This window comes from Gracilinanus agilis, chromosome 1 (genome assembly GCF_016433145.1).
Source record: "Gracilinanus agilis isolate LMUSP501 chromosome 1, AgileGrace, whole genome shotgun sequence".
Classification (NCBI taxonomy): Eukaryota; Metazoa; Chordata; class Mammalia; order Didelphimorphia; family Didelphidae; genus Gracilinanus; species Gracilinanus agilis.
In genome coordinates, this window is record NC_058130.1 from 704,090,278 (window position 1) to 704,109,736 (window position 19,459).

Here is a 19,459-nt window from a genome sequence, read left to right on the forward strand (position 1 = left end):
TGGAAAAGGAAGAAATCTGTCCAATTTCCTTTCCCTTTTTTATCTACTTATCCACAGGAAAGACCAAGGGGAATGTTATGGTATCTTTGAGAAATTTTCCAAGGTGAAGCCCAAGTTTTTGGGGATAGGGGCTTGGATGGATGATGGGGAATGAGGAAAATCCTCATGTAAGGAATGCACCATCTCTTGGTACCTACATCTCAGGTATCTGGGAAGTAAACAGAGATGGAAGGGCTGCTTTAAGTTGTCTGATGTGTGAAGCTGGGCCCTCCTCATCTTCTCCCTTTCTCCCCTCTCCCCACTCCCCAAGGTGTCCTGAGGCCTTTGAAAGACCAGCTTATGGGTCAAGGGAGCTAACTTTAAATTGAGGATTAATAGACTATGATGTGATTTTTAGATCCCTAGTATGAATTCTTGTTAATTCCTAGCACAGAATCCTCATGCTTTTGACTGGGTTCCCAGGGCATTATCTTCAGGTTAATATTTATGGCACATGGGAATAAGCTGTTGGCTTCTCTCTTTCTCTCCCCTCCTAGTCCTGCTCCAACTCCTTCAGGGTCCCCAGAAACCTGCACTCAAAATAATGGAGTTCTCATTCGTTTTTGTATTATGTTCAATCATGATAAAAGGCATACCATGGGCCACAACGTATTTTCATGTTCCTTACCCTGCCTCCCACTCCTGTCCCTACCCACTTGCCAAATATAGCCCAGGCTGCAATTCTCACTGAGACAGGATGATGCCTCTGGGGCTCAACAGACATTTTCGGAATGCAGGGTGAAATTCTGTCTCTTCCTAGGAAAATAAAAGAAATTAACCTTTTTACAGGCTCTCCTAGCAATTATGCAATTTTCCAGTGTGAGAAAGAATATATTTTATATATTAAGTCTCTGGCATGTTTGTGGACAGGCCCAGCACAGCCTTCCATCAAACTGTGAAGAGTTCTACAGGGATATTTGCTCAACACTGTTCAGCAAAGTGAAGTATGTGACTTAGTTGTGGAAGGGAACTGTCCTATGAAATTGTGACTGGTAGATGGCATCTAAGGTCAGCTTACTCCTATCATAGTGACCACATTGGGACATAGTTTTGTACTGCTTCTGTGGAATAACTGGATCAATCCAATTGTACATCATGGAAAATCTACCAACAGACTGTGATACTTGCTGCTTCTCGTAAGCTTCAAGGAAAGCGCTCTCTGCTTCAGGTTTTACCCGGATTTAGGTCATTTCTTCCCAGGCTGGCATGGTTACATTTTCTCTTGTTGTGACTAGTGGCAAACTGGTGAAGCTTTTGTGTCAGTGACCCTCAGGAGGTAAAGGCAAGGTAGTTTAATTTTAGAGTGAGCCCTAGAGTGATTTGTAAATGATTTCCAAAAATTGTCTTGTTGACCCCTGGATGGGTATTAGCTTTTGCTAGAGATGGGTGTGTGTGTGTGTGTGTGTGTGTGTGTGTGTGTGTGTGTGTGTGTGTGTGTGTGTGTGTGTGTGTGTGTGTGTGTGTGTGTNGATGGGTGTGTGTGTGTGTGTGTGTGTGTGTGTGTGTGTGTGTGTGTGTGTGTGTGTAAGAGTAGAGATAGGGTGGGCGTGTGGATATGCAGTGTTTTCCTGGCAAAACTTTTTGTGGTCTGTGGTAAAGAGGCAAAGACAAAAGGGCAAGTATGGGGAGAGCCTCTTTTTGCTTTCTACCCTCATGATCCCATCCCTGCTCTCAAAGCCCCTGAAAACTGCCTGGAGACTACATAACAACAACTATTTTTCCCTTCCCTATCCCTTGCTCTAGAAGAATGTTCCCCCATCATAGCTTTTTTGTTAATCAAATACCAAAGAACCACATTTCCTTCAGTCCTCTGTCTTTCCTCTCTTCTCCCCAAATCCTGCTTTATAATAGGCCCACTCTTTCAACATCATGTACTTTGCAGAATTAAACCAGATTTCACCCCACACACATTTGGTAAAGAGGATAGATTGACCAAGGTGGTAGTACTAGATTAACCAAATCATGGATCTGTATGTATGTGTGTGACCTCTCAGAACCTTGCTAGCTTTAGAGGTGCAATTTGAGAACTGCTGAGTTTGAGGATTGTTCATTATGTTCAGAGGTTATGGAAAAAAGCAGCAGGTCTTTCTTAGGCTGGGGTTAGGAGATTGCCCAACAAGCGCCCAGGCCTCAAAGAATGATGGTCAGGCTATATCAAACCCCAAGGTTCCTGCCTGACCTCCTCCAAACATTGATATAATTTCCTGCCTCCTTGGCAGTGAGGGAATTTTGGTGTGAAACACTCCAAATACTGTGGGGCTCAATTTTTAGCTAAGGTTGTTCCCTCATTTCTGCAATGTGCCTGGGTCATCTGTGACAAATGTGATCAGTATTTGTTGCCAAGTAGGTCATAGCTTTTATAGGGCTCTAATTTGGGAAAGTTCCATGTAGGATCAAGGAAATCCTCCACCCTGAGCATCCAAGGATCATCTGAGCTGCCCCCTTTCCCCTGCTTTCTTATCCCACCCCTCTTTGCTATTAGGAAAGAAATAATAATCTCTTATATCTGCATCCTCAAGCCCCCATGAGACATCTAGTAATGAATAATAAAATTGAATTGAGTTCAAGAATCTTCAGGAGGAAGGAAAGGTGAAAGGAGCTTGAGTGCAGGAATGTGATTGATATCTAAGTGACAGGCTTTTTGCTGTGTAAACAGGACAAAATTCAGAGGTGGTCAAGTAGACATAGCTTATCCTCTGGGGATGAGGAAGAGCAGGGAGGAGACAGTTTTTCTGGGGCTGTGCTCACTACCCATCTCTCACCCTTAGGAAATATCAAAGGGAATGAGGTCTGAGATGTTGCAAGGAAGGGATTTGCAGGTAAATTTTTAAAAACATCATGAAGGCCAGGGTGCATACACTGGGTACACGAAAACCAGGCTTTTAGCTTTTAAAGTAAAAAATTCTGTTTAGGCAAATTTCTGTTTTGCCAGTAACGCCCCTTAAACCCCCTCCTCTCCCCTCCCACTTCCCTTCCTCCTACAAAGAAGGAATTCCCCAAACCTTTTAGCATTGTTCTCCTATACCATCAGATACTCAGGTAAAATCCAGTGTTAACCCAGCTGCTAATTCAAATGGGCTAATTTTAGGTGGCATAAAGATGGGTATGTGGGTGTGTTTGTATATGTGAGGGTGTGTGCATGCTGCTGATGATGGGAAGGCTATTTTCACAAGTTGATAATCCTGAGAAATGCTATCTATTGACTATTAGCCACCTGTTTTACTGTAAAAGGGGATGGGGGAGGGAGACAGGGTCCTCGTTTTGGGTTTCCAGATAGGGAGCAGCCATATAGTCTTTTTACTGTTCTTCACTGTTGTCTCTACCCTTCCCTCCACCCTGACCTCTTCAGGTATGCCTGATTCAGCTCCTTTGTAGCACAGGTGGACATCCCTGGGTGATTTAGAGAATTCTTGTTGACTTTTCAGGTTAGACTCTTGTCAGACTTTGTACCAGGTCTCATCTTTTTTTGGCTAAATCATGTGAGTGTCAGAAGGGGAATGGTGGAGGGTAGGGAACTACTAGAGGTAGTTGATGGGATTAGGATTTGGGAGGAGTATTTGGCAGTATAGCCTCAGTACAGTATCTAGGAATGATGCACTGGCCTCTCCTCTCATGATAGCACTGTTTCTCTGGTCTCTTAAAAGAGTGACTGTTATATGTATTTCAGAATGCCTGATGGTAGAAAGATCTGTCATCTTGGTACCAGCAGATTCTCTTGAGAACTGTTATGTCCTCATTTTTTTGAGGATTGAGAAGCTCTTTCTAGGAAAAAACGAGGACACAAAACAGATCTCCTTGTAATAACTAGACAGATTTTCAGTGCTGTTGTTGTTACTGTTAATGTATGCAGGTATGGGAGTGGAAGGTGGGAGAGTGGTGAAGAAACCAACCTGTGACCCCAGCATTTTCACTGTCAGCACCAAGAGCTGATAAAATATAGTATGGGTCAAAGGAAAGTGGTCAGACTGGCCAAATGGGCGGCTCCCATGTAAAGAAGTTGATAATCCAAAAGAAAGCTAGCTAGTTCCCTTCACCTGATCCCTTCATTTAACTAAGGAATGCTGTACTATCACTCTGTTCCATTGAGTCTTACCACATGAACCTAGGTGATATATGGTGCCCCTATCCCTGACCTTCCACATTGTAGGTATTTCTTACTATGTGCCTTGATAGTCCACCGGAATTCTAGCAAGTGGGCAAGAGAGATGGCCAGTTAGACTGGACAGGGTGGCATCCCCAATAGCATGATGAAGACTTCACTATCTCTTCCCACCCTTGACAGAGTGGGTTGTATTTGTGATGTCTAATAATTTCCTGTCATGGGAACAGCTACAGGTCTGTATGTATCTCAGTGTGTGTCTTTGTGTGTATGTGCATTTTAGCTTCCAGAAGGCCCTGCTGTGTGTGTGTGTGTGTCTGTCTGTCTATCTGTCTGTGTGTTAAAGAGGGGACCAGTGTTCCCTGTTCTTTGCTCCTCCCTCCTCCTATTCCCACCCTAGCTCATGAGCAGCACAACCTTCTTTCCCACAAAGAACCCTGAGAATGTTGCTTGGAACCTCCTGTTGAGGATGAGGGCAAGATCTGAGATTTGTTTGAGCTGGAGAAGGGGAGGGAATGAGGACTGAGTTTTGGGAGTAAGCTCAGGGTGAGAGAATTCTTAGGAAGAGGTCACCTCAGTAAAGGAAAGATGTTGACTTCCAGGAGACTTGTCTGGCTGGTTTTGTTTTGTTTTTTAAATGCTTTGCCAAACTGGCACTGGTGACAGGAAGTACTTTTCTGGTCTCCAGACCACCAAGGCCCCTTCTATTGGAAGGTATGTGTGTGAGTGTGTGTGCACACCTGTCTGTTGGTGATGGTCGAAAAGAGAATTGTAAATAAATCATGATGTTTTTTACATAGCCTTTCTCTCATAGTCACCAAACAGTTCCTGCTCCCTCCACTCCCCAGTATTCTCCTCGGGTTTCCCTAGGCCCCCATGGCCCTTATAATGTTCATACACAGCAGCTGAGCCTTACTGCCTGGTTCTAAACTGGGCACCTTGAAAGATTGTAGCAAGTGTCTCGTGCCCCAATGGGAGACGGGCAGATCATAAACCTCCTTGCAGTATTCACTGTGGGTAATTTATTTAACTAGTGAATGTAGATTAAAGTAATTAAAACGAAGAGAAACTAATGCTTTGTCTGCGGGATCATGTGTCCTCCTTGTATCCTAACCTGATTTTTAATTTGTTGTCTTGTTCTTTTGAGGCTCTCTTCTGAGAGCCTAGTAGAGAGCCATTGGTATGGGGGAGGGGAGGAGGGACAGTGTTGGCAGAGTGGATACAGGTAGAAAAGAACTGGCCAAGGAAGCTCTGGAGGCTTTAAGTCTAGATGGAAGGGCAGAGTAGATTTTTAGGAAACATTTACTAAGTACTGGATACAGTGACTCCAGAGGTGGGAGGGAGGCTTTGGGCCGGGATTTTATTAGGGACTCAGCCATCCATCTCTTCCCCACTGCCCTTCCCTCCTCTCCCTCCTTTCTTCTTCCCTTTTCCTTCTTCCACAAGCACTACATCCTTTGATTCACTCAAAATGAGAAATTTACAAAAATAATAATTTTTAAACAAAGCAAGAGAAGTGTTTTTAACGCTGTTGGGAATGATTCATTATGTTACTTTTGTGGTCTGCGTTCTGTTTGGATATTTTCTGTATGTAACTGTAGTTTAAAAAAAATTTGCCAAACCATGCTTTGTCTGTGTTTCCTTAAAGGGGTGAGGGGTGGGGTGGGGGGAGCATTACCCACTTGGGATGGGTCTCTGCTTGTTCTTGCCAACATCTTTGCTTCACTCAGGAAATTGTCCAGCTTGGCCTGGGTGAGTATTCATCTTTCATTTTGTCTGGGACCCACAAAAGCTGGGACTATACTAATCTTAGTCTGGCTTCCCCTAATCTTCATAGGAACACAAGCCTTTCTCACATTAAAATGCCTTTATCTTAATTTTTTGAGATAGGTAGGACAGATCTATTTTATAGATAGGAAAACAAGTCTTCCAAAATTAAGTAATTAGATTGTGGTCTGATAGCTGGTTCAGGGCAGGTAGGTGGCACCATGGATAGAGCAGCAGCCTGGAATCAGAAAAGACTTCATCTTGATCAGATCTAACTTCAGGCTCTTACCTGTGACCCTGGGCAAGTTACTTTAACCCTATTTACCACAATTCTTCATCTATAAATAAACCAGAGAAGGAATGGCTAAGAAAACCCCCAAATGGGGTCATGGAGAGTCAGACACAACTGAAACAACTGAACAACCACCATAAAAACATGGTTGATTACTGGAATTAGGAGTAGACCTTAATCAAAATAAAATCTTTGTTGGAAAGGACCTTAAGGATCTTTTAAATCTACCCCATAAACAAATCCCACCTACAAATATTATTGACAGTCAGCTAGGCTGTTTGAATACCTCCAGAAATGGGATCTCATTTTACTTCAAACTGTGGCCTTTTTTTTTTTTTTGGACAGCACCAGTCATTAGGAAATTCTTATATTGAGCTGAGCTCTGCCTCTTGATTTTCTATCATTTGGTCTCCTGGTGTTTCATAGATCAAATGATTCCCCTTGCATGTGGAAAAGAGTTATTGGTTACTTCTCTCTTCCTTTTTTTTTTTACTTGTTAAAAAGCTCCACTTTCCCTAAATGTTTATTTGAACATGAGTCTCCTCTATTGTGGATGCCTTTGTGTGTGTCCGTGCATGTACGTACGCTCCAATTTTCCAATAATCTTTCTAAAATCTAGATCCCAGATTTTAAAAACTAAAATCCATAGAGATGATTACCTTCCTTCTTCCCCTCTGAATACTGTGTTTTTTCCAGTTCAGCTTATGTCAGTGCCAGCTAGGGAGCACAGTTAGATAAAGCAGACCTGGAGTTGGGAAGACCTGGGTTCAAATATGGCCTCAGACATATCCTAGCTGTTGTTACTCCGTAAATCATTTAATCCCTATTGCCAGAGGGTAAGAGTTTAAAGTATTAGCTGCTACTTTTCACAATTTATTCATATTGAACTTTTGACTCAAAATCTCCCCAGTCTTATATTTAAACATTCTATTTCTTAAAGTGAAATCCTCAAACTTCCTTCTGGTCCTAGCCAGTTAGACCTTTTTCAGATTCTAACTTTATTGTCCAATATATTATCCTATTCAATTATATTCAGTAGCATGTATTTACTATACCTTAGGGATGGGGGAATATAAATACAAACAGTCCCTGTTATCAACTTACATTGTAAAAAGCTGGGGATTTTTTTGGGAGAAAGATAGGACCTATAATTTTATTGACGTAGGAAACTCCCACTGAGCAAATACTGATAAACATCTCTTCTGCAACTTACAGTCTTCGAGATGCTGGGGGCATGAAAAAGTATGTGACTTGCCTAGGTTTAGTGACCCTAAGCTTTTGTACTAAGCGTCAATGTGAGAGACATTTTATCCACAATACTAGACTGGCTTTTCAGACAGATAAAATACAATTTGAAGAGGAAGAGCAGACTACCAAGTAGGGAGATCAGAGAAGATTGTAGAAATTGGTACCTAAGCTAAAACTTTTTTTTTTTTACACCCATACTTTCTATCTTGGGATCAAGACAGTTTATCAATTGGTTCCCAGTCAGAAGAGTAGTAAGGGCTAGGTAGTGAGTGCCCAGGGTCACTTGCTAAAAGTGTCTTGAGGTCTGATTTGAACCTAGGACCTCCTGTCTGTAGGCCTAGCTCTTATCTACTGAGCTACCTAGGTGTCCCTGAGCTAAATCTTTGAGAGGTATATATACAGCCTTTTTTTTTTTTTTTTCAGTATGCAAAAACACAGAGGTAGGTGATGAGAAGCAGAGGTCAAGGGATGTATATGAATATAGAAATGTATATGAATTTAAAATAAGCTTGAAAGACTAGGCCAGGTTCAGACCATTACCTTAGCTTAATTCAGATTGTCCATAATTGTAGTAAAGCTTTTCAGTAACTTCATCCAAGTCAATGATAAAAAAAACTGAACAAGAAAAAAAATGAGAACTGAGCCCAGGACCTTCCTTTGGAGACAACTCAGATAAAAGACTTATCCAGCCTTCCACCCTTTGGCCCGTCACACTCCAGTATGATTTTGCTAAGGGACAAATATTGTAGCTTTTAGTAAACAGTGTAGACATGGGGCTCCCCTGCTGCTAGTGGGTGGCACTATAGGCATATATAAGCATATAGTGGCATTCATTCTAAATAGCCTAGCAATAACAACTGGATCTCACTATGGTTGAGACATAACCAAGAAGTGTAGGATTTATCAGAGACAGCTGTCCCTAACCATCTGAAAAATTAAAAAAGGTGCAAAGTTAATGAGTACTGAGATATCTCCCTTCCTGCTCCACCAACCTTCAATCCAAAGGAGATAGTAATTCATACTAAGCACTGGAGACCAAGACTCTGCTCCCTAGGAGCTTGTGCCATGTCCCAATTAATAACTGCACTTACTCCTGTGCTAAACTAATACTTGGGACTTAGTGATATCCTCCTTATACAAATGTCTGATTTCTGGCAATTTCAGATTCCCTCAAAGAATTATCTACGAACCATGAACCTGAGAGCCTTTGACTTGGAGCAGCTGTTATGAAATGGAGCTGATGCATATTCTTACATGTAGATAGAGCCTGTCTTCTTAAATTTTTATATAGAATAGAGCCAACAATAGAATCTTGAAATTTTCCAGTAGAGAAAGGATCAAATGAGATAACATGTAAGGAAGGTATTTGACTAACCATAGAGTACTCTATCAATGCAAGCTATTTTTATTTATACCAACATCAACCCAACAACAGTCTTTTTGGATTCTGTCAGCTAACCAGTTCTGTACCTACCTAACTAATGTGATATTTATCACTCCTTACCTCATGGTCTAATTGAAAGGAAAACTTTAGTATGCTAATTAAGTGCTAGAGTGATAATTAAATGTGGCCAACCTGCAATTATTGTCTTTTATCCAGCCCACCTCTCTCAACTTGCCCAGTCATTTTGGGAGCCCTTGTCAAACAGCTCCCTAACAACTGGGATTATCTACAATATTCTTATTTAATAGTGAGCTCATTTTAAAAAATAAGGTTTTTCTAGCCTGACTTGGTCATAAATCCTAGAAACTATTTTGTCCAACCCTTAGTTTTACAGATGAAACAGGTTCAAGAATCAGCGATTTATTCAACTGTACTTAACTGTGCTTGATCAATCGGAGAGTTGACCTAACCTCTAAGATCTACTTCAATTCTAAGTCTCTATGATGAGCCTATGTTGACTCCTAATGATCATGTTTTCTTTCTTAATGATCATATATTGTCCCTTTAAGAATCTATATTTGGATTTTAACATTCCATCTCAGCCTGTTTTGATAGGCTTGAGTTCCTAACTCCAGGATTAAAGGACCATAACAGTAGTAAGAAAAGCTAGGAAACCCCTACAAATCAGATCAGAAACTCATAAAGCCCAGCCAATTCAGTGTTTTTTCTTAGATTATAAAGATATTTTACCAATTACATGTAATAATTTTCCACATGTTTTCTGAAGTTATGTGATCCAGATTTTCTCCTTCCCTCCCCTATCCCAGAGATGGTAAACAGTTTGATCTGGGTTATACATGTATTGTCATGCAAAACATTTCCATTTTGTTAATTTTTTTATAAGAATATTCATATAGAACCAAAAACTCAAAATAAAAGCCCAAATAGACTACAGTGAAACATATGCTTTAATTTGCATTCCCACTCCAACAGTTCTTTCTTTAGAGATAGCATTCTTTGTCATCAGTCCCTAGGACTTACCAACTCAGGGAGGGGGTAGGGATAAAAGAAGGGAGGAGGAAGACAATTCAGATCATATAATTTATAAAACCTATGTGAAAATTTGTTATTACATGTAATTGATCAAATAACATTTTTTGAGGGTAGAAAAAGGATCATTACATTACTGAGAGTAGCTAAGTATTTCACATCTCACAATATTGCTATTACTGTGTACAGTATTCTGGTTCTGCTCATTTCACTGCATCAGTAGGTCTTTCCAGTTTTTTCCCAAAATCATCTTGTTCATTTCTTACAGCCCAATGGTATTTCATCATCATCATTACACTTTGTTCAGACATTCCCAGTTTATGGGCATCCCCTCAATTTCCAATTCTTTGCCACCACAGGTTGCTAGGAATATTTTTGTACAAGTTGGTCCCTCTCCTCACCCCCATCCCCCCCTTTTTAAAAAAATCTCTTTGAGATACAGACTTAGTAATGGTATCTCAGGATCAAAAGCTATGTACTGTTTTATAGTATAGTTCCAAATTGCCCTCCAGAATGGTTGATCAGTCCACAGCTCCATCAACAATGTATTGGTGTCTCAATTTTGCCACATCTCCAACATTTATCACTTTCCTTTAAATAAGTCATATTGGCCAATCTGATAGGTGTGAGGTGTTATCTTAAGGGATCAAAATGGGATTTAGATCATTTCTGATCAAGAGGAGTTTAGAACATTTTTTTCGTATGATTATTGATAGCTTTGATTTCATCTGAAAATTGCTTGTTTATGTCCTTTGACCATTTCTCAGTTGGGGAATGTCAGCCAATTCAGTGTTGAGGAAAATAGGACCTCACTGTTATATAGTACAACTTATTAAAATAGACATTAAAGAAAAGGTTATGTTCAGTATACACTGTGTCAGAAGACATGACTATGAGTTTTCATCAATCCAAAATGAGCCCCTTCTTGCATTAGATCTTTCCTAATCCCACAGCTGCTAATGCTTATTCCCTTATCTTTATTTCCTGTGTGTCTGTACACATACATACATATATATTATACACATACATTAATATATGTGGAACAATAAAGCATTTATTAAATACTCCCAGGTCCCCAAGAGCTTGTTTTCTGTCAGGAGAAATGTATAAATAAAAACATGTTGCCTCTCCCAATAGAATGCATGCTTGTTGAAGACATGGCCCATTTTTTCCCTTTTCTAATATCCCCAGCAGTTAAAACAGTCCTTGAAACCTGGTAAGGGACTGTAAATGCTTGTTGATAGAATGTAAGCAGTTTGAGGGCAGCTTTATGTATCTTCATATATGTAACTTTAGTATATCATCTTTGTCTATCCAGTGCCTAGCATATATAGTAGGCTTTTAAACACCAATCGATGAGAAATGGAATTCTAGTCCAACCCCTTCATATTGCAGATGAGAAAACAGAGGCCCCTCCAGCTTAGAGAAAATGACTTGTCTAAAGTCACCTAAGTAATATATAGGAGGGTTGTGATTTAAACTCAAGACTTCTGACTCCAAACCTAAAATTCTCTTCACAATACCATGCTGGCATTCACAGTAGAATTTGAACTCAAGTCTCAGCATCCCACTTCTACTATTCTTCCCTTCCTAGTCTCCTCCCCTTCCCATTTCAGGACACAAAGAATGTAATTGAATCTTTATTTGATTGAAGGTTACCATTGAGAGCATTTATTTTTTCTGGGCTGGGTAACAGAGATTGAAGTCTATGGAGTTTGGGCTAATCAGCCTTGGAAATCTGGGCTTTGTGAGTTTTTTGGTTTGTGTGTTTAGTTATTCACCTCTGCTGACTGCCTGCTCTTTGATGTGTTATTTATGAATAACATTTTGGTTTTAACAGTGCTTGACTTTGCACCTGAAATTCCAAACCAGTTAGAGTTGTATGAAAAAGAATGTATAAGCAAAGTCTGACCAAGGGATTTGGATTTTAATGAGTTCAGCTATAAACTTTGCAGTCTGAGTATTGACTGTAGCTAAGTCTAAGTAACAGCAAAGTGAAATGATTAATAGACTCAACTTTTTCATTTGTATTTTGAAAGAAGAGCTGGTTAACCCAATTCAGTTTTTTTTTTTTTAAACCCATACTTTCTGTTACAGAACTGATAGTATTGGTTCTAAGGCAGTAATGATGTAAGGGCTAGGCAACTGGAGTTGGGACTTGCTCAGGGACACAGAGCTAAGGTCAATTTTGAAATGACCTCACAACTCCAAGTCTGGCCCTATATCCACTGAGCCCCCTAGCAGCCCCTCAAATCATCATCTAATTGGTAAAAGTAGGGAAAGGGAGGTAGGATGAAGAAGATTTTAAAAGTGAATATTCCCAGGGTCCTTTACCTTTTCCAAGCTATTGCCTTGCTCTAGAAAATCTCATTATGGACCTTTTGGTCAAAAAAGTCTTTAAAAATTTCCATTTTACAAGATAGTTGAGGGAGGCCCAAGGTTTTCCCAGGGTAATCCTACAAGTATATCCATTAGTAAGGGCATCTAAAGAGGGGGTTCTCAATGGGGGTGGTGTGTGTGGTTAGTTTCTACATTTAGAGAGTGCCGTTACATAACAAATGCCCAAGGGAAATCTGAATATTTGCTGAGTAACTTACCATGCAGGGCCCTAAAAGAAGCTCTGAATCTTGTGGAAAGAATTCTTCAGAGCAGAGAGCTTTAGGAACTTAGTATGTCAAAGAGAGCTGCCTCCAGCTCCTGCCTACTCCCTGCTTTCCCGATGGAAATAGAGCATCTCTTCATCTTTTCTTTACCTGGAAAACTGCAGAGGAATGAATGGGAAGCTTGGCTCTTCTTTCAATGGGGGAGGCCTTAATAGCTAGCCAGCTTTTATGCAGAGATTTAAGGCTTGCAAAGCTCCTTATATCTGTTATCTTTTTTGATCTTCACAACTATCCCCTTAAGAGAGATGTGTTATTATCCCCATTTTACAGGTGCTGAAACTAAGGCTGAAAGAGGTTCAGTAATGCAGGGTCCCTCAAATAGGTTCTCCTGATTTCAAGTCTATGATTCTCTTAGAGTCTAAGACTTAGACCATATGTGTCACCTTAATAATAATAGCTAACATTTATTATGCAACTACTATGTGCTAGAGAATAGCTATGTGGATAGTTAGCAAGTGGATAGACTGACTGTCAGACCTGGTACCAGGAAGACTCATCTTTCTGAGTTCAATTCTGGCCTCAGACACCTAATGAGCTGGAGAAAGAAATAATGACAACCACTCCAGTATCTTTGCCAAGAAAACCCCAAAATGGGGTCACAAAGAGTTGGACATGAGTGAACAACAACACCGTGCCAGGCACTGGGTTAAGTGCTTTTTCTCATTTGAGTTCACAACTCAGAGGTAGGGGATATTATTATCCTCATTCTACAGGTGGGGAAACTGAGGCAGGCATGTTAAGTGACTTGCGCAGGCTCTCACAGCCATGTCTGAGGCTGGATTTGACCTCTGATCTTCCTGCCTCCCTCTATTAGCAGTGCCACTTGATTTCATTAGAGGTCAGGAGACGAGTTCTTTTCATTTAGGTCGTTATTTATATAACCTTTATTTTCCATCAAATCCTTCCCTCAACCAGAGAGTGTAATTTATAACAGAATATAATGGAAGTGTGTGTGTGGGGGTGTAGCAAAATGAAACACTTCGAGTCTGACATAATACGAAGTCCCTCACCTCTACAATTAAGTAAGAGAGCTGCATTGTCCTAACTCCTCTTTGGGTACAAGGTTGCTGAGCAACCTTAAGGAGGTTAACTACTCTGTTTGAGCAGTCTTCCTTTCTAGGCTAATGAGGATCATGCCTCTTCACCATGACCTTCCCTAGGAAACATTTGAGCTAGGGTTCAGAATTCTTTTCCGAGAAAACAGATTAGGTTTCCTCGTGCATGACCAGAGCACCTTCTAATTCTAATTTCCAGTATGACTGCTTCACCACTCTGTTCAGAATATAATTTCCACCACGCCTTTCGTCTCTTCCAATTCCGACTACAATCCCCAGAATACATCGCGTCTTGACGCTAGTTTCCGGGTAATTCCCGGCATGCCATGCAGTTCTCCTGGGGCTGATTGCTATTCCCAGAATGACTCGGGGTCTGCATCCGCTAGGGCTCCCCGAAGGTGGAGCTCGGCGCGGATAGGCTCAAGGTTGGCTAGGAATCGACGCATCCACCAGGCTCCGCGGAACCCGCTGCTGGGAAGAGGGCGAGTGGTGGTGGAGGGAGGAACGCTGCGAGCCAATGGCTGAGTTGCGCGCGCGCAAGGGGGCGAGGCTGCCGTCGGAGCGCGGGAAGCTGCAAGTTTCCGGGGAGCTGTGTTGCTGCTGTCCGGCTGCCACCCGCACAGTTCCCTGAATGGTCTGTGACGGGGAGGCCGGGACATGAACGAGGAGCGGGAGATTCGTCGTGAGTAAAGGGAACGGGCAAGGGCTGGTGCATAAGTCCCTTCTCGGTTATCTCCTGCTCCCCCCTCCTCTTGGCACTCCTCTTTCCCCAAACCCGTGCCACCTCCAACCTTCCCTCCCATTCTCTTCCGCCATGCCCCCCCTACTCTCTTCCTGGTATTCCCACTCCCTCCCCGTGACTCCTCACTTACTTTCCCCGTATCCCCCCACTCATTTCTCCCATGTCCCCGCGACTACTTTTTTTTTTTTTTTAAACCCTTACCCTCTGTCTTGGAGGCAATACTGTAAATCGGCTCCAAGGCAGAAGAGTGGTAAGGGTTAGGCAATGGGAGTCAAGTGACTTGCCCAGGGTCACACAGCTGGGAAGTGTCTGAGGCCAGATTTGACCCTAGGACCTCCCATCTCTAGGCCTGGCTCTCAGTCCACTGTGCCACGGAGCTGCCCCCTCGACTACTTCTTAATGCCCCTCATAATTCCTTCTATGTCCTCTCCCTCACTTCCTCATTATCACCCCCAACTCACTTCTCCTAATCCCCCCATTCACTTCTTATTGCTCTCCCTTTGTCCCCCAACTCTCTTGTCCACCCATTTCCTCCTTTGCCCATCCTACTTCATTTTGGTTCCCTCAGGTCTTCCCCTTGGTCTCCTCCCTTTTACTCCCCTCTCAACCCCACCACCTATTTCTTTGCTTCCTTTGATTTTGAACCCCCCCCCCCACATTTACTCCCAGACTTTCCCTCTTGTCCTCCCTACTCACTCCCCCACTCTCTCAATTACTTTCCCCCATGATGGCTCTGACCTAGTACCCTTTAACCATTTCTTCCACTTCATCTCCAACCTTAACCCTGTATCCTCACCTTCCCTTTCCCCTTTCCCCTTGTTTCTTCTGATCTTTCCCCTCATGTCCCCTTCCCCATGGTGCCCACCTCCCCTCCACCATGTCCTTGGGGAATATCATCCTTCTTGTTCCTTCAAAATATCAAACATCCTTCTTGTATTCTCTTGAATCAGCCCCATCTCCACTCCTCTGGTCATCCTTATGTCTGCCTAGTTCTGCCCACCTGAGTCTTCTCTGACCTTCACCTTTCCACCCTTCCAATGGACAGATCCCCTATGTCAGCATCCAGGCACTGACTCCGCCCTCCACTTACTCAGAGGATAAGATCAATCTAGGTCAATACTAATACATGACATTTCGTGAAAAATGAAGTGGAGACACAAAACATTACATGAGGCAGGGTTATGTAATGTAAATAGTGCTTCCAGAGTTTGATTCCTCCCCTGATATGTAATAGCTGTGTAACACTGGTGAGACACTACCTCTCTGAGCCTAAGTTTCCCCCTTTGTAAAATGGAGATAACAATACTTATTTTTACCCAATTAAAAGGGTTGTTATGAATATAAAATGAGAACACATACATGCAACACTGCAAACCTTAAAGCGTATAAATGCCAGTTATTACTATTATTTATAAGTATCTTGTTTTTGTCCCCCTACATTCTCAAGATATCCCTCCGTATCCTCTTATCGTGGAGGCATCTCATATAGCAAAGAATAAAAAAGAGAAAAACAACAGTTAAGCAAAACTAACCACACATCAAAATAGTCTGATAGGCAATTTTTCTCACCCTTAGTCCTCCATCTGTGTAAAGAAAGAGGGAAGGTGATGTTTTGTCATATCTTCTTTGTATCAAACTTGGTTATTTCTGTTTTGTAGCATTTCATAGTTTCAATTGTTTTGTTATTCATTCCATTTATTCAGCTGTTGTTAGAAGGTGAGTTCCAAAAGAGAATTTCCGGCATTTTGGAAGAGGTGGCAGTTGAGTTGTTTAGAATTACAAATAGAGAGGGGATGGGAGGACCTTCCAGTATTACAAAATCTTGGAGGCAGGAGAAAATCATGACAAGTGGTTCTTCAGATATTTATTAAGAGCCTTCTCTGTGTAAAGCATTGTGCTAAGGGCTGAGTGAAGATCACAGTTTAGATATGATGTAGCTTTGACCTCGGAGAGCTCATGAGTCTATTAGGGGGATAACATACAAAGATCTTTAGAAGCATATGTTTTAAATACATTAGACTGAGGTACAGAATGCTATATGACATTTCAGTGCTAAGCTCAGCTTCTTTACCCGTCTTCCACTCTACTCATAAGCAGTCGAGACCTCCTACCTTCTAGATCTAGTCTATCTTTAAACTGGAGCAGAGAGCTTTAAGGGCTACTTTTTCCTTCTCATATCATCAATATACTTCAGTAATAATAACAACTAGGATTTATATAGTGCTTTAAGGCTTACAAAATGCTTTACAAATATTATCTCATTTTATCTTCATAATAAACCTGGGAGGTAGATGCTATTATTATCTCCATTTTACAAGTGGTCAAACTGAGGCAAACAAGTTAAGTGACTTGCCCAGAGTCACATAGCTAGCAGGTGTCTGAGACTGAATTATTAATGCAGGTCTTCCTCACTTAGTCCAATGCTCCATCCAGTGAGCCACATAGCTTCCTTAGGGATCTGGGTGGGAGAGGGACATCCTTTGAGGCTTTCTATCATCTCCCCAGAGTTAAAAAAAGCCAAGGCCAAGGCCCAGAAGAATGGACAGCTGAAAGAAGAAGCTGTGCTCTGCAATCAACTGGGTGAGATTTTAGCCAGTCATGGTAAGTATTCCTTTTGACAGAGTCAAGGCACTACCTCTAAAGGGAGGGAGAGTAACATAGTTTAGGTTTTCAGACTCTTCCCTTCCTGCCAAATGGAGAGGCAGAATTGGAGAACCTCTCTTTACCAGTGGCACAACTCCATTCCTGTTATACACCATTCTGGGTATATGACAGAAAATAGACACTTCTTTCCTTGTGGTTCCTTGGGTTTCCAGGTTGGCAGTTTTGGTGCAGGTCAAGAGTCAGGGAGTTGGTGGTGACTTTTTTAGTAGCCTCAGAACCATGTTTGAATTAAGAACCTTGGGAGATAATGATGGATAGAATCACAGCATTGAAAGGTGTCTTGGAGGTGATTTAGGTCAACCATTACCCAGTAGAACAAATGGTCATTCAGCCTCTGAATACCAGTGATTAGGAATCTGCTACCTCTTGAAGCAGCTTGTGCCACTTTTGGACAGATTTAATCATTAGGATTCTTAGGAAGGAAGGAGAGAAGAAAGGATCCCATGAATGGTAGAGTGATGTAGCCATACCTTCTTGAAGTTATCAGTCTAATGGGGGGTAGGGATGGAGGGATTGAGGTATTCCTTCAGGGAAGACAGCCCTATCTTTAGAGGCTCCATGGTCTAATTAGAGAGAAGTAGGTCATACAAATGGCCAAACTGAGTAGTTATGAGTAGCTATTTCAGAACAGTAATCTTAGTGGTTCATTGAATGAAGAAGAGGCCAGATATTGGCTTGGTGGTTTGGGAATGCTTCATAGAAGAGGTAGCAGCGAGATAATGAGCTATAGTGTAGAAGAAAGGAAGGGCTAGGAATATGAAGCAAGAGGAAGTGAGCAGCTAGGGGTATCTTGGCCAATGAGTAGAGACTTGAGGCAAGAGAACAAGGGTAGTTTGAGGAACTCAGTAGAACAGACCAGTCAGGGGTTTTTAAGACCTTCATCAATTTGTATTTGGTTCATAGGCTGAAAAGGCATCAAGACTATGAAGAGTGTTATAAGTAGGCAGTGATTTCTCTCTTTTCTCTACTGAACCTTTTGTAGGCTAGGAGCAACTAGAGAAGGTGATGGGCCAAATCTAAGGTGAAGTAAACCCCTTGTGAGGTCCAAACCTGCTGCTTCAACATCATGGGTTCAGATGGGTGAGATAGCACCCTTGAATACAGGTACTATCTGCCCACGTGTGGAGCCTGCCTCCTTTCCCACACACCAGCCTGATAGTGTGTCTCCTGTTTCTTGGGGTGATCCAGGCAATTACCGGGATGCATTGGCTGAACACCGACAAGAGCTTCAGCTTCTGGAAAGCACTGGGGATGATCTGGGCTGTGCTGTGGCCCACCGAAAGATTGGTGAGCGGCTGGCAGAACTGGAGGATTACAGAGCTGCCCTGACGGTATGGTGGAGACCCCCTCAGGGAGAGGCCAATTGGTGGGAAGTAGGAAGCTACCCCCCTCTGCTACTCCTCACCATTGGGGAGTTTTGGGGATGAGATAAAGATATGTGCCTTTGCTTTGGGAAGTAACTATACCTTCTCCACCAAGGAAAAAATCCTTAGACCATAACCTGCTGAGTTGAGACTTAATCAGCAGTCTTTGATTAGCATCTAATATATATCATGCATTGGATATAACTGAAGTTGGAAATTCCAAACCAGAAAGGACCTGTCATTTAATTCACTTTGAGGCCTAGAGAAAGGAAGAGACTTCTCAAGTTCTCATAGTACATTATCAGAATTGGGATTTCTTGGTCCAAGACACCTTCCCTATACTAAGCAATAAAGAAACCTTTATAATGTTGGCCTTTATTTTTTGCTTTTCTCACATATATTAGTTGATGAGATTAATGTAGGCCCCCTTTTTCTTCCATCTTTATTCAGTTGCTAGAGTAATTGAGGCTACCAAAAGAAGCTGGATTTATTCAAGCATAGGTCCTTGAACATGGCAGGTGCTCAAATAAATGCATGTTGCCTTGAATGAGGTTTCCAGGAGGAAGTTGTGGGAATTGAAGAATCTGTGGCCTTTTATCACTATGTATTTTTTGTTTGGGGAGGTGTAAATCTGAGTGGTAGCTATGTGTGCATATGTGTGTGACACCTTTGATTGTTTTACTTTATCCCTAGCACCAACGTCGTCATCTAGAGCTGGCAGAGTCCTTGTCCAGCCACATTGAGCAGCAGAGGGCCTGGGCAACCATTGGCCGGACCTATCTCGCCAGCTATGACCACAGCCAATCAGTTGATGCACTTCTGCAGGCCCAGACTGCTTTTGAAAAGAGCTTGGCAATAGTGGATGAGAAGTTAGAGAGTGAGTTCCTCTGAGAAAAGCAAGAGAATGGGAGGGCTATCTTAGATTGCTCCAAGCTGGGGATCTGAAAGGCAAGAACACCCATTTATCCATCAACCAGCTTTTTGACAGGCAGAGGAAGTGCTCTAGGTTCCTGACCTTTCTCCAGCAATGAATCAGGGGTGACATCAGTCTTCCACAGTTGGTGACTTCTCTCAGCTTCCTGGGCTTGTCAG

General features: G+C 42.0%; 1 protein-coding gene across 1 annotated transcript in view; it reads left to right on the forward strand.

Annotated features, from left to right (window-relative positions):
* Nucleotides 1-14,254: 14,254 nt before the first annotated feature.
* LOC123255992 (tonsoku-like protein) overlaps nt 14,255-19,459 on the forward strand; it is a 41,846-nt gene continuing 36,641 nt past the window's right edge. The window contains exons 1-4 of the mRNA XM_044684697.1: nt 14,255-14,279; nt 16,845-16,940; nt 18,192-18,334; nt 19,061-19,244. Of these exons, the coding sequence (XP_044540632.1) occupies nt 14,255-14,279; nt 16,845-16,940; nt 18,192-18,334; nt 19,061-19,244 (448 nt within the window). The remainder of the gene's footprint in view (nt 14,280-16,844; nt 16,941-18,191; nt 18,335-19,060; nt 19,245-19,459) is intronic.